Here is a 15972-nt window from a genome sequence, read left to right as displayed (position 1 = left end):
TTTGGACTATCTTTCTCTCTCATACTCATGTATATTTTTTTCATACATTTTCACATATACAAATGCACATGCACACACATGCATGCCATAACAATGAGTCTAAATCTTCAATCATTCATTATAATGTGTGCGTGCGCACGTGTGTGTGTGTGTGTGTGTGTGTGTGTGATTTAATCAACAATAATTATAAAATGATACAATGGCCTGGAGTTTTGTGCATTGGCTCATATACTCATGTATTGAGTTTTATTTTCCTATCTGTATCACCCCCACCACATATATAAACACACACATACACATATAATACATGTCAGTGCTCCAGCATGGGTGCAGTCAAATGACTGAAACAAGTAAATGACTTAAAGAATATATATATATATATATATATATATATATGCATGCATGCATACACACATACATACACACATACACACACACATACACACACATACACACACACACACACACACACACACACACACACATACATACACATACATACAGATATGCATACCTTCTCTGATGTTATTTCAAGCATTAACAGAAGACTATCAACTCTATGACAATAATAGTTGACAAAGTCTTTGCAAATATTTTCTGTTTTTATTTGAATCCTGCCATTTTCTGATGTCATAGAAAGAATATGAATGAAATACTGTCCCATTCTTTTCTAGAATCACTCCACCACCCTCATAGACTTCTAAGTCTTCTTTACGTCAAACATATTTAACATGCTTCCATTTCAAGTTGTCATAAAATATTTCTAAGAATATTTCATCTGTAATATTAAATAACATCAAATTATTTACAATGGACGGATAAGTGTCTTAACCTTGTTTGTTGCTATCACGACATTTCAGCTGATGTTTTCTCCAGCCTTCATCAAGTGTTCTGGTGGAAATGGGTTCAAAATTCCACCAGAACACCTGATGAAGGCTGGAGAGTACAACAGCTGAAACGTTGTGATAACTACAAACAAGGTGAGGACACCTATCTGTCCATTGTAAATAAAGTACATAATTCCACATCTCAAAAATATAGAATAGTAATATCAATTTATTTTTAATCCTATTTTTTTTTTGTGGTTTCAGTCATTGAACTGAGGCCATGCTGGAGTCTCGACCACCTTCAAACGTTTTTAGTCAATTGTATTGACCCTAGTAATTATTTCAGTTTAGTACTTACTTTCTTATTTTATCAATCTTTATTTGTCACATTGCTAAGTTACAAGGCATAAAGAGATGCAACATTAATGACAACACTGGCTTCTAGTTAAATATAAACATACAGACACGAACACACAAACACAGACATATCAAAAATATATATACGTGTGTGTGTGTACTCACATGCACATACATTATGTAATATATACATGCACATACATACACTCACATACACATGTACATATACAAATAATGAGTTTCTGTACAGTGTCTGTGAATTAAATTCTGTTCATATTCACTTACTCGGGTGTTTAGTAGAAGATGCTTGCCTAATACTCTGCACATTCAGATTGAACCTGGAACCATGTGATTGCAAAGCAAATGTCTTAACCATCCAACCATGACTACACCAAGGCCAAATAGTTTTTTTCTCTGTTTCAGAATAACTCTTACAAAAAATGTTATTCAGTAAACATATTCTCTATCTCTTTCACTCCAGGTAACATACAGTGAAAACTTCATTCAACAGCTCCATAAGTGTTTTTATCTTTTTTACTATTACATGGTAACCCTTGAGAAATGCAATTATTTACTTTGCCAGTTTTAGCCTTCTATACCTCATTTGCTGGCTTACAAGATGTACCCCTATTTTATGTACACCATTCACTATATTCATAAGTCCAACCTATTTCTAGTTTTCATATCCTCTCCCCTACTTTCTATCCAACTCATATTTAAACCAGCCTTCACTCTCTCCATACAATCTTGCAACAGCTACCCATCCACCCTTCTTGTTCTTCTATTCCCAGGATGCACCCTGCCACCTCATCATTACCAAATTACAAATTAAGGAAGTTACTTTAACCTAAAATTTTTATTCCTTTATCACCCCAACCAAAATTAATTATAAATAATTTTATTTATAAAATTAATTAAAAATAAATAGGTGTAGGAGTGACTGTGTGGTAAGTAGGTTGCTTACAAACCACATGGTTCCGGGTTCAGTCCCATTGAGTGGTACCTTGGGCAAGTGTCTTGTACTATAGCCTCAGGCCGACCAAAGCTTTGTGAGTGGATTTGGTGGACAGAAACTGAAAGAAGTCTGTCTTATATATGTATATATATATATGTGTGTGTGTGTGTGTGTGTGTGTGTGTGTGTGTGTGTGTTTGTGTGTTTGTGTTTGTCCCCCCAACATCGCTTAACAACTGATGCTGGTGTGTTTACGGTTCAGCAAAAGTGAGCGATAGAATAAGTACTAGGTTTACAAAGAATAAGTTCTGGGGTCGATTTGCTCAACTAAAGGCGGTGCTCCAGCATGGCCACAGTCACATGACTGAAACAAGTAAAAGAGTAAAAAGTAAATCATATTAAATTAAAAATAAATAGGTGTAGGAGTGGCTGTGTGGTAAGTAGCTTGCTTACAAACCACATGGTCCCGGGTTCAGTCCCATTACGTGGCACCTTGGGCAAGTGTCTTGTACTATAGCCTCAGGCCGACCAAAGCTTTGTGAGTGGATTTGGTAGACAGAAACTGAAAGAAGTCCATCGTATATATGTATATATATATATGTGTGTGTGTGTGTGTGTATGTTTGTGTGTTTGTGTTTGTCGTCCCAACATCGCTTAACAACTGATGCTGGTGTGTTTACGTCCCCGTAACTTAGCGGTTCGGCAAAAGTGAGCGATAGAATAAGTACTAGGCTTACAAAGAATAAGTTCTGGGGTCGATTTGCTCAACTAAAGGTGGTGCTCCAGCATGGCTACAGTCACATGACTGAAACAAGTAAAAGAGTAAAAAGTAAATCATATTAAATTAAAAATAAATAGGTGTAGGAGTGGCTGTGTGGTAAGTAGCTTGCTTACAACCACATGGTCCCGGGTTCAGTCCCATTACGTGGCACCTTGGGCAAGTGTCTTGTACTATAGCCTCAGGCCGACCAAAGCTTTGTGAGTGGATTTGGTAGACAGAAACTGAAAGAAGTCCATCGTATATATGTATATATATATATGTGTGTGTGTGTGTGTGTATGTTTGTGTGTTTGTGTTTGTCGTCCCAACATCGCTTAACAACTGATGCTGGTGTGTTTACGTCCCCGTAACTTAGCGGTTCGGCAAAAGTGAGCGATAGAATAAGTACTAGGCTTACAAAGAATAAGTTCTGGGGTCGATTTGCTCAACTAAAGGTGGTGCTCCAGCATGGCTACAGTCACATGACTGAAACAAGTAAAAGAGTAAAAAGTAAATCATATATAAATCAACAATTTAGATAATAATATAAACTCAATAGGGTTTTTTTGTCCCTTTAAACCATGTGTGTCTCCCTTTCCAGCTCCACTCCTACCAACTCTTGCATAACATGAACAGTCATATATTTCCTCTGCAGCTAGTAACTTCTAGCTTCTTCCTTCATACTTTAACCTTTCTTCACCTCGCCTAAAGCTCCCTCACCACTTCTCTCTACTTAGTCAAAGAGAATCTTAGTCTTGCAATGTATATGGCCACCTCACTAGTGCTGGTGCCACAAAGGAAAACATAGTCTACTCTGAAAAGCAGTTGGTGTTAGGAATGGCATCCAGCAGTAGAAACCATGCCAAAGCAGACATTAAAGCAGGATACAGTTCTCCTCATCAGATCCTGCCAAACTGTCCAACCTGTACCTGCATGGAAGATGGACATTAAAAGAAGGTAGTGATGGTGTTGTTGATGAGGGTGATGGGAGTGGTAACAATGATAATGATGATGTTCACAACATTGTTGTTGTCATCAGTGCTCAGTCAAAGAGTGTATTTGTAAGAAAATCCTTGTAAAATGAGCAGTTAGTGGAAGAATGGAAGAATTTATGAAATATGAAGAAAATTAATGTGAAGAAACAGACAGAATTGTTCATTTTATTTTAATTTACAATTTGCAAATCAATTTTAAAAATTGACATATTTCAGTTTTTCTTTTACATTTTAAGGATTTCTATGGTATATTTAATTGTTGTTAGTTTTTTTTTTTGAATACTTTGAGGGCATCATCAACATCATTATGTCTGCTGTAATCATTACCAGCACCACAGCCAACACCACAAACACTACCACCACCACTGTCATCAGAATCACCACCACCACCATCATCGTTGCTGCAATCATCTTTGTCATTGTCTTCACCAGCAATATTACCCCACCATCCATCATCATCATCATCATCATCATCATCATCATCATCAGTAACATTATTGCTGTAATCTTTGTTTTTATCAATACTACTGCCATCATCACCGGCGACATTATAACTATAACTGTACTATCATCATCATCACAGTCATTGTTGTCGTTATTGTCAATACCACAACAACTGCAACCACTACCATCACCACAACAACAACCACCACAACCACAACCATCAATCCATCACCACCACCACCACCACCAACCTCCACAACCACCACCACCACTACCACCACTACCACCATTACTACCACCACCACCACCACCACCACCACCACCACCACAACAACAACAACAACCGTTAGCACACCGGGCAAGTCTGTCCTTATGTTCTGAGTTCAAATTCTGCTGCAGTTAACTTTGCCTTTCATCCTTTCAGGGTTGATAAATTAAGTTCCAGTGAAATACTGGGGTTGATGTAATCGACTAGTCCCCTCCCCCAAATTTCAGACCTTGTGCTCATAGTAAAAACAATGATTGTTGTTGTTGCTGTTGCTGCTGTTGTTGTTGTTGTTAAGCAACAAGACAGCTTAGAGTGATTAGGTGATGGTCTAGGGCTTAGGGGCCCCAGACCTTGGGAAAAAAAAATTTTGGTCGTCTTGTTGTAGTCGAGGGCTTTTCATTGACGCCTGATGCCACTGGGAGGTGGCCCTCGAAGTCGCTGGAAATGGAGATCTCCAGGTCCAAATTCTTGAACGGCTGCTGCTGCTGCTGTTGTTGTTGTTGTTGTTGTCGTTGTTATTGTTTCAACAAAAAAAAAACAAACATGGAATTAAATATATAATTATTTTTCATTTCAGATGAACAAGAAAGAGTCCAAAAGAAGACATTTACCAACTGGATGAATACATATTTATGCCAGGTATAATCTTATTTTACTCTTCAAAAAATACAATCTTTACACTGCTTCGTTAAGCAAGGTTGGTATGGATACAGTATGACAAAGTGACCAGTGAGTGGTACGAATGTAGTATGATAGTGACAGATGAATGGTATGAATGTAGTATAATAGTGACAGATGAATGATATGAATGTAGTGTAACAGTGACAGATGAACAGTATAAATTCAGTGTGACAGTACGACAGATGAGTGGTATGAATGCAGTATGATGATGACAGATGAATGGTATGAATGCAATGTGACTATAGAAACTGACTGATATGAGTTGCAATATAATAGCATGATAGATGAATGATACGAATGCTGTGTGGTAGCATGTCACATGAGTGATATGTACGCAGTGAGAGTGTGTAACTGAGGGATTGAACACAGGGTGACAAATAAATGGTGTGAATAGCATGACAATTTGACACATGAATGGTATGGAGTGTAGCATGGTCGGGTGGCCACAGTTATTATCTAATCTATTTTTGTATTCCTGTTGTTATTGATCCTGAGGTCCACTAGAGTCATGCTGACCTTATGTTGATAATGTTTCATCACGACCATCCCATCTTTGCTCAGGCGTAGTCTATCTTGGATTATGTTACCCAATATGTACTTCCTTGTTTAAAACAATTGGATGTGATTTTAAGAGAGATTTGTGTGCTATTTTTAGTCGTTTGACCATTACTCAGTAATTTCCATTTATGATGGTGGTCACAGCAGCAGTGGGCCAGGTGAACTCAACCAGGGAGTGACAGTTACTGATATTCTGTTTTCATAACTGAGGGTTTATATTTCATCAGAGTGTTTGGGAAAGTATGACGCCATTGAAACTGCAGCTATTTCTGTGTGTGTGCATGTGTGGGCGTGTGTTCATGCCTGTGTGTGTGTGTGTGTGCATGTTGTGGCAAAAGAGTCAGCAGAAGTTCGCCATTACCTTCTGCCGGAGCCGCGTGGAGCTGAGGGGTTTCACTCATAAATATATACATTGCCCTGTCTGAGATTTGAACCCGCGATCCCTCGACCGTGAGTCTGCTGCTCTAACCACTAGGCCATGTGCCTCCACACACAGACACACATACACATATATATATAGTTAATCCAAACATGAACAAAGAGAAAACACAACAATACAAGGACATGGAACAAGTATAGTGTTATTGGACGCTCAGGAAAGGAAAGGAAAAAATGAGGATTTAACGTCTTGAGCGGAGCTCTTCATTAGAAACATAGAAAAAGGAAAGGTCCAAGGAAGGGAAGACGGAGAAAGAAAATAGCCGACAATACACACACGGTCACATATTGAAATGACAGGAAGGGAATGTATGTATTTATACGTATACATACATATTTTTATATATATATATATATATATATATATATATAATGTACATACACACACACACTCTTATATGACGGAATAAACACAACATGCAGTTTATGCCAGCCATTTGTTCCTTACACACACACGTGTGTGTGTGTGCACACACATGTGTTTGTGCATAATGTGCATAACGTATAGACAGGTTTTAAAATTAATGACAATCTCAACATTACAATGGAGACCAGTACATGCCAATAATATTGATGTTTGTTTTGCTTTTCTCAATGACATTATCACTATGGAGATTGTCATGCAAAGGTTGCAGGTTTAAATACCACAATAAACAACATTATCTCTCTCTTGCTCAGCCAGCACAAAACAGTGAAAATGCAGTTACACAAAATTTACCTTATAGTGTATAAGTTGCAGAACATGATTGGTTGTTGTCAGTAGTAATGGTAATTGTAGTTGTGGTGGTGGCAGTGGTGGTTTTGGTAGTAGTAGTAGTTGTGGTGATGGTAATAGTAGAAGTTGTGGTGGTGTTGGTTGTAGGAGTTATTTTTGTCATTGTGGTAGTGATGGTGGTGGTGATGGCAGTAGTAGTAATAGTAGTGGTGGTAGAGATAGTTGTAGTAGTAGTAGTAGTAGTTGCTGTTTTTGTTGAATAACACTTAGTCAGCCTGCGCATGTAGATCCATGACACAAAGGCAGTTGGTTTGATATTTAGAAACAATGTACAAGGCCATTATTGTCATCATCATCCTCATCATTTCTAACTTTACTTTCATTGAGACAGATTATTCTATGGCTGGACATCCTTCTTGTTGCCAGCCTTCACCCGTTTCCAAGCAAGGTTGTTATTTCCCTATGGCCAGATATGGTTTTATAGAAGATTAGTACTATTGCCTGGCATTGCTCGGGTTTGTTTTGACCCTTTAGAATTGGAATTTTTGAAAAGTAAAAAATTTGCATTATGTAGCTTGTTATTTTCTTCAAGTGAACATTTTTCTGGTTGAAATACACCGAAAAATGGCGACACAGCAGTAAAAAAATCGTAAAAAATAGGGATTTTCATAGAAAAAAAAGCACCTTTTTGATGTAAATAATTTTTGGTGTTAACATGGTCTGATTTGAATTTTATCTTCTACGGAAGGAAGAGCAAGCCTTCTTCTATCATACTCTCAATTTTGGTCAACTTGCGCCACAGGGTCTCGGAGGAGATAGTGTTAGTTGAAGGCTACCAAACTTGTCACACACAGACAACTTCAGCTTTATATATATAGATTGGAAACAAAGGACTCTGCTTGTACAGTGTTGTTGCTTGTTTACAAACATGTGATGTTAAAACAAGAAGACAAACACATCCCCACACACATGCACATACTTGTTTGCATCTATGCATGTCATTGTTCAGTTTTATTTCAAGATTTCTTGCCAATAGAGAAAGAGCCAGTTTCTAACCTAGATCCAAGGTTCCTTCATTGGAATTTCAACATCAACAACATGCATGTATGCATGTTGTTGAAGTTGTAACCAAATTTGATGACTGGCACTCGTGCCAGTGGAGCGCTAACAGCTCCATCTGAGCGGGATCACTGCCAGAGCAGCTGTCTGGTTTCCATGCTGTTGGCATGTAAAAAGCACCATTTGAGCGTGATCAGTACCAGCGTCGCCTTACTGGCACATGAACAAAACATTTGAGCGAGGACTCATGCCTGTGCCGCCGGACTCATTCCTGTGCAGGTGGCATGTAAAAAATGCCAGTACCGCCAGACTGGCCCTCATGCCAGTGGCACGTAAAAGCACCCACTACACTCTCGGAGTGGTTGGCATTATGAAAGGCATCCAGCTGTAGATTAAGACTGGAGTCTGGTGCAGCCATCTGGTTCGCCAGCCCTCAGTCAAATCGTTCAATCCATGCTAGCATGGAAAGCCAACATTAAATGATGATGATGATGTATATGTGCTGATTTGTATGTTTTGTTTTATGTATGTCTTCTCATGCATATACTTGCATATCTAGTCATTATCATATATACTTAAATGATAAACCTCTGGAAAGTTTTACAGATTTTTTCAGTTCCAGTGATGGATTGGATCTGTATTCTTTGAGTGAACTTTCTCCTTTCTGGTTTTGAGAAGCCTAATTTCTCAAAATTGGTATTTAGGCAGTGTGTTACATATCCTAGTGCCCCAATAATTACAGGTATAAACCTGAACTTGTAATCTGGATAGAGTAACTGCAGGTTTCTCAATAGTTCAGTGTAGCTATTCTCTTTTTCACTGATCTTCAGCTTTATGTTAATGTCTCTCTGTTTGTCCATCCATCCCACACACATAAAAAACAAAATAAAGATAAGGTGGTGACTTGACTGAGACATTATAATGTTAGGTAGAATGCCTTGTAGTATTTATTCTGATTCTTTCCTCTCTGAGTTCAAATTCCATAAGCAACTCTTAGCGTGAAAAAATGTTTCTGAAAGTCATGGGAGCTGTGCTGTTTTCTGACTTTGTAAACATGTCCACGGGTGTTAGATAGGTGGAGTTTGAAAAGGTGCTCAGAGTTATTGTTTGTAAGATGGTTAATAATTTTATGGGTGTCTGCCAAGTCAGCTGCCAGACGTCGGAGTTTCAATGTATCCATGCCCAGGGAAGTAAAGCGTTCAGAATATGGCAAATGCCTGATGGATGGTATTCATATATATATGTACATATAATATATATATATATATATATATATATATATATATAATATATATATATATGTATGTATGTATATATATGTGTTTGTATATATATATATATTATATGTACCTATTTATACACACACACATATGTTCATCGAATTACACACTATTAAAAATATGTAAATATATGTAGAGCAAGGTAATATTTTCTCATGGCCAACATGTTTCTCACTGAAGGTTGGGAATAAACAATGCTACTTAGATGATGGTGATGCTCATTTACAACTATTGTGAGATCTCCATATATGGGCACACCCATGCTTGCACAAACACACACATGCTTGCACGAACACACACACACATACACGCACACAAGGAACTTCCAGTTTCCAACTATCAAATCCTCTCCCAAGGTTTCAGTCTGTCAGGGACTCTACCAGAAGACACTTGCCCAAAGTGCCCTGCTGTAGGACTGAACCAGAAATCACATGGTTGGTAAGTGTGTGTGGGTGTTTGTACCTGTTTGATGTCCCCTAACACTTGACAACAGGTGTCAGTTTGTTTATATCCCTGTAACTTAACACTTCACCAAAGGAGACTGACAGACTGAATAAGTACCAGCTTAAAAAAAAATGCACTGGGGTGGATTTGGTGGACTAAAACTCCTCAAGGTGGTGTTCTTGCATGGCTGCAGTCCAATGATGGAAACAAGTAAAATAGGGTAAAAGAAGAAAAAAAAAAATTGAATGTACTTTCTGAAGGAGGTGTTTCATTTACTGCTGTTGCCTTTTCTGAGTAAGTTGTTGGAATTACAGTAAAATGGTTTCATTGGTCACATGTACTGTTATTGTGGTGGAGGCACATGGCCTAGTGGTTAGAGCAGTGAACTCGTGGTCAAGGGATCGTGGGTTCGAATCTCAGACCGGGCGATGTGTGTGTTTATGAGCGAAACATCTAAGCTCCATGCGGCTCCGGCAGAAGGTAATGAGGTGAACTTCTGCTGACTTTTTCGCTACAACTTTCTTTCACTCTTTCCTCCTGCATCTTGCAGCTCACCTGAGATGGACCGGCGTCCCGTCCAGGTGGGGAACCTATACGCCAAGAAAACCGGGAAACCAGCCCTATAAGCCAAGCATGGCTTGAGAAGGAACAAACAACAACTGTTATTGTGAGGCTCAACAGTTGTTGTCTAATCATCATCGTCATCATCATCATTATCATCATTATTTAATACCTGTTTTCCATGCTGATATTGGGTTGTACAGTTTGAGGAGCCAGCAAGCCATTGGGCTGCATCGATCCAGCACCTGCTTTAGCATGGTTTTAATGGCTGGATGTCCTTGTTAGTGCCAACTACTTTGCCACATGTACTGGGTACTTTTTATGTGGCACCTGCACTAGTGAAGTTGCCAGGTAACTTGCAAGACAAGAAAGATGAAGAAAAAAAAAGAGTACCCTTGACAAAGTGGGATGCGGGTTTTGAGAGGAGATGAGGTGGTTGTATGTCAGGTGTTGAAGGGATGAAAAGTACGAGAGAGACAAGCACATGTATCTCGCTATAGAGGAGGTACATAGCTACCCTACATTATATAAGGGTGAAATGGGAGTAACTGGAAAGAAGATAGAGATGGTGGTAACTAAATGCCTGAGCATCTCAAGATTCAAGAAAGTGGTGTGAGGAGAGAGCAACAAATGGTTAGAATTGGGTTGCAGGCAAATATAGTGAGTGATAAAAGAAAGGTGGAGATGAATTCCTTGAAATAAAAATTGATTTTGATTCTTACACTATTTTCAGCATGATCCACCCATAAAAGTTGAAGATCTGTTCTCTGACATCAAGAATGGATTGGTATTACTTTCTTTACTTGAAGTTCTCACTGGGGAAAAACTGGTAAGTTGTTACTGAACATTATATATTTTGTATGCTTGTAATGTTAATATTGTTGTTTTCATCTGAGTGGTATCACCATAATAATAATAATAATATAATAATAATAATAATAATAATAATAATAATAATGATAATAATAATGACCACATCTCACTCCTCTGGAACTTCACCATTCAAACTGACAGGAAGATAGATGCAAATAGGCCAGACATCATATTGAAAGACTTCAAACAAAGAACATGCCTCCTCATTGATATGACTGTCCCAATCGATATAAACGTATCTGTCAGGACCTACCAAAAACTGAGCAAATATAAAGATCTTGAAATAGAAATCAGCAAAATGTGGAAGCTGAAGACTAAAACAATACCTGTTGTCATAGGTGCCCTGGGAATGATAGCAAAAGGGGCTGATAGCTACCTAACTCAGATACCAGGAAACCCAAAAATGGCAGAAGTTCAAAAGATAGTGCTCATGGGAACTGCTCATATCCTACGCAAAATACTCTCTATGTAACCTCAAGGTTTAAAACAACCATAATTTTCGGTTTAAAAAAAAAAAAAAAAAAAACTTTTTTTTTTTTAGACATTCATTAGTACAACATCCCCACCCCCCAAATATATGGCACACTAGGCATAACAACAACATGAACTTCCAACCCTGTTGTCTCTTGAGGTCTCTGGGTGAGACTTGGAGCCAACTTGTACAAATATAAAGCAAAAGTCAAACATAGAATAATAATAATAGTAAAATAATAATAATGATAATAATAATAGTAAAATAATAATAATGATAATAATAATAGTAAAATAATGATAATAATGATAACATGAACTTATGATAATAATAATGATAACATGAACTTATAATAATAACAACATGAACTTATAATAATAATAACAACATGAACTTATAATAATAATAATGATAACATAAACTTCTAACTTGTTGTCTCTTGAGGTTTTTGGGTGAGACTTGGAGCCAACTTGTACAAATGCAAAGCAAAAGTCAAACATAAAATAATAATAATAATAAACACAAAAAAAAGCAAAAAACAAATAGGGGCTGCAATAAGGGTGGAGCAAGTACAGGGAACAAATAGGGGCCACAATAAGGGTGGAGCACTTGTAGAAAACAGCACTGCTTGGAATCATTCAAATACTCCGGATGGTGCATGAAAAATAAGGGGTGTTACCTTAGTTCACTGGTAGTGAACAGCTGACACCGTAGTACATCTCCAGCATTAGAAGCTGTGCAAAGACAATATGATAATGATAATAATTGCCCTGATGCAGTACCAAGCAGTGACTCTTAACTGATTGGAAGTGATATCATGTACATTGTTTTGTCTTGGTATAAAAGATGGGCTACAGCAAATATTCTGCTCAATACCACAGATTTGCTTGTCAGTTGTTTGACCTTAACCAGTTGACCATGTCCCTTAGTGGCTGATGATATGCGCATCTCTGATCATGAGGAGAAGTAGTGGGGGAGCATCATAGCCATGTGTTGAGAGGAATTCTTTTGGGTTTGGATAGTTCACCTTTGGAAACATGGGTGTTTTGTTCAACATCCTTAAACAATCCTTATTCAGGGACCTTTTGAGCAGGATGGGCTACTTGACCTAAGAAAATTCTATGTCCCACCTGCAAGGTCATGTGCTGTTTATCTTGATAGAGATCACTATGTTGTGCACATGTGGTTGTGATGCATGTGCCTGGTGTACCCTTATCTGATGGGTAGTCATGATGGGTATACTGGGCTTCATATATCTGTACCCCAGTGTCACTTTGATGGCTTGCACTCAATGATGATAATCTCACTCAATGGTAAAAATAATTATTATTTGTACTATTGGCATAAAAGCTGAAATCTTGGGGAGAGAGCAAGTCAGTTACATTGCCCCCATATTTTATTGACCTGAAAGGATGAAAGGCAAAGTTGAACTTGGAATTTGAACTCAAGATATAAAACTGGAAAAAATTTTGTGAAGCATCTCTTTTGGATGCTTTTATTATTCTGCCTGATTGTCAACATCATCATCATCATCGTTTAACATCCGTTTTCCATGATGGCATGGGTTGAATGGTTTGACTGAGGACTGGCAAGCCAGGAGGCTGCACCAGGCTCCAATCTGATTTGGCAAGGTTTCTACAGCTGGATGCCCTTCCTAACACCAACTACCCCGAGAGTGTAGTGGGTGCTTTTTATGTGCCACTGGCACAGGAGCCAGTCAAGTGGCACTGACATCGACCATGTTCAGATAGTGCTTGAGTGTTCAGGTTTTTCCAAATTACCTGCACAAACGATTTGTTTATAGTTACCTGAACAGGTGCAAGCTGTACCACGCATCAAGTACCACACAATGTGTTATCAAAACTGCTTCGTTTCAATGATAAAGGTATTTTTTACTAAATTTTTCATTATTTTCACAATGAATTGAAACATAAGCAGCATACAAAAGAACATGGAGCTTGAGTACAATTTTCTGTCTCCCGAGTTTCATCTCACAAGGTTGACTCACCTAAGGTGCTCTGCAGTGGGATCAAACTAGGAGCCACTTATTAGTAAAGTGAGCTTCTTAACCACACAGCTGTAGCTTTAGGTCAGCCTTTATTTCCTGAATATGCACTGCTGACATAGAGGTGCATTTAATTATACCTGTGTGTTTTTTTATACCATCAAATATGGTATATAATTTATTGTGTCCTGTTTTAAGATGTTGAATGAGGTTTGAGGAAGATTTGGCTGCTAGTTCTAATCCTCTATGTGGATGTTCAATTTCATCAAGGTTTCTTTCTTGGCTTGATATATTCTAGTCAGAATATGTTACTAATCTGAATACCTATGATAAAAAAAATAAGCATTGTGTATCATTGTGTGAGATAAGTCAACTTTATCTACATTCTTAGCCAGTTCTTCAGGGCATGTTCTTCTTTATGGCTAATGTTTGGTTATTCAGGCAGATAGACTGATAACTGCTATTTCTGGGCATTTTCCAATTGTTGAACATGTGCTCATTAGATAGTCTTGAAACACTATTATAGAATTAGTTCAACAAGTTTGAGATTTGACTTAGATCTTTTATGAGATAAAACTGAAGTGTTATGAAAATACAGTCAGAGAATACAGGGCAGCTATCCATCACTCACATGCAAGTATGGCTTGATAATGTACTATGCTTTCCCTAATTCTATTAGGGTCTTTTGTAATTGCAAGCAGACAGATATTGTCTTGGCTGTCCTTGCCACAACAGACATTGAAGATGTGGCTGCTGGAGGGAGAGAATGAGTTACATCAGTGCTCCACAACTGGTATGCTGCAGCACACTGGTGTGCCATGAGATGATGTTAGGTGTGCCACAGTGTAACCTGAATATAATTTTTACCTCTATACTTTCAGTTATATTTTTTGTTCATGTGTGCTGCCAAATTTTGAAAAGAGTATAAGTGTACTGCAAGTGAAAAAAGGTTGTGGAGCACCGAGCTACACCCACACCTGGCTGATATTCATTTCTAGTTGAGTAGACTGGAGCAGGTGGAGGCGTGTGGCTTAGTGGTTAGGATGTCAGCATCATGATCGTAAGGTTGTGGTTTCGATTCCTGGACCGGGCGATGCTTTGTGTTCTTGAGCAAAACACTTCATTTCACGTTGCTCCAGTACACTCAGCTGGCAAAAATGAGTAACGTTGCGATGGACTAATGTCCCGTCCAGCTGGGGAACACATACACCATAGAACCCGGGAAACCGGGCCTCTATATGGTTATTTGATGTGCTAGAAATAGCAGCTAAGTCCACTAAAATCTCATGCCATTGTCTTAAAAAGAGGACACATTAAATGATGTAGTTCTTGATAGACAATAAGTGGGGATTGGCATGTTTGGAACCCCATTGACCATAGGTCTACTCAATCAACACTGACTTGGGACTATACATCATCTACCACCATCACTGACACCACCACCTCTACTGTTATCCCTATAGAGATCCAGAGACTTCAAATTATCAAATCTGTTATTTTACTCTTGGTAGTTGGCAAACTGATAACAAATTGGATGGTAGATTTAATCCATTGTTTGGTTTAACCCATTTGATACTATATTTCTGTTGAAATACAATGCTTTTGCTTTAGTTAATTTGGACAATAATAAAGAATTTAGTAAAAAAAAAACCTTTGTCATTAATAAGCTGGAATTGAAGTGTAAATTAACTTGAAATTTTGATAGAAGACTTTATTTTGGATCTCTTTAAAACAAGAAGCTTATATTATTGAACCAGGAGTGGTCTCAGGTGCATTGATACCAAAAGGGTTAACCACATAATCAGTGTGGCAGTATCTGTGACTTGCATGTTCTCTTATGCTTGTCTGGTTGATGCTTGGCCTAAACATCTGTAGGACATCATCATAATTAACGTCATTGTTTTCATGCTGGTATCACTTGGATGGTTCACCAAGAACCGATGAGCCAGAAGAGTGTGCCAAGCTCCAATATCTTCTTTGGCATGGTTTCCACAGCTGTATAGCCTCCTGAATGCCAACCAATTTGCAGAGAGTCCTGGGTGCTCTTGTTCATGATACCAGCACCGGTGAGGTCACTAGGTACCCAGAACACAAAAGCCCTCAACTATTTTGCAGGCAGAGAAAATATCAGGAATTCTGTCTGAATATTATTACTGCTGTGAATTTTGCTAAATGGATCTTGGGAAAAAGCTAGGTGATGTCCCCACACTTAGAACCAGCCATTAGATTTACCTCCAGGTCCTACTGAGGCAGAAAATAGACATATCAACAAGCAATACTGA

General features: G+C 38.2%; 1 protein-coding gene across 9 annotated transcripts in view; it reads left to right on the top strand.

Annotated features, from left to right (window-relative positions):
* The window catches only part of LOC115210341 (nesprin-1), an 870646-nt gene that overhangs the window by 123226 nt on the left and 731448 nt on the right, over nt 1–15972 (top strand). For all 9 annotated transcript variants that reach the window (XM_036502466.1, XM_036502469.1, XM_036502465.1 and 6 more), the window contains 2 exons: nt 5182–5243; nt 11074–11169. In XM_036502466.1, coding sequence (XP_036358359.1) covers nt 5182–5243; nt 11074–11169 — 158 coding nt within the window. The remainder of the gene's footprint in view (nt 1–5181; nt 5244–11073; nt 11170–15972) is intronic.

The sequence above is a fragment of the Octopus sinensis genome, linkage group LG4 (genome assembly GCF_006345805.1).
Source record: "Octopus sinensis linkage group LG4, ASM634580v1, whole genome shotgun sequence".
Taxonomy (NCBI): Eukaryota; Metazoa; Mollusca; class Cephalopoda; order Octopoda; family Octopodidae; genus Octopus; species Octopus sinensis.
This window is presented reverse-complemented; position numbering and strand designations above follow the sequence as displayed.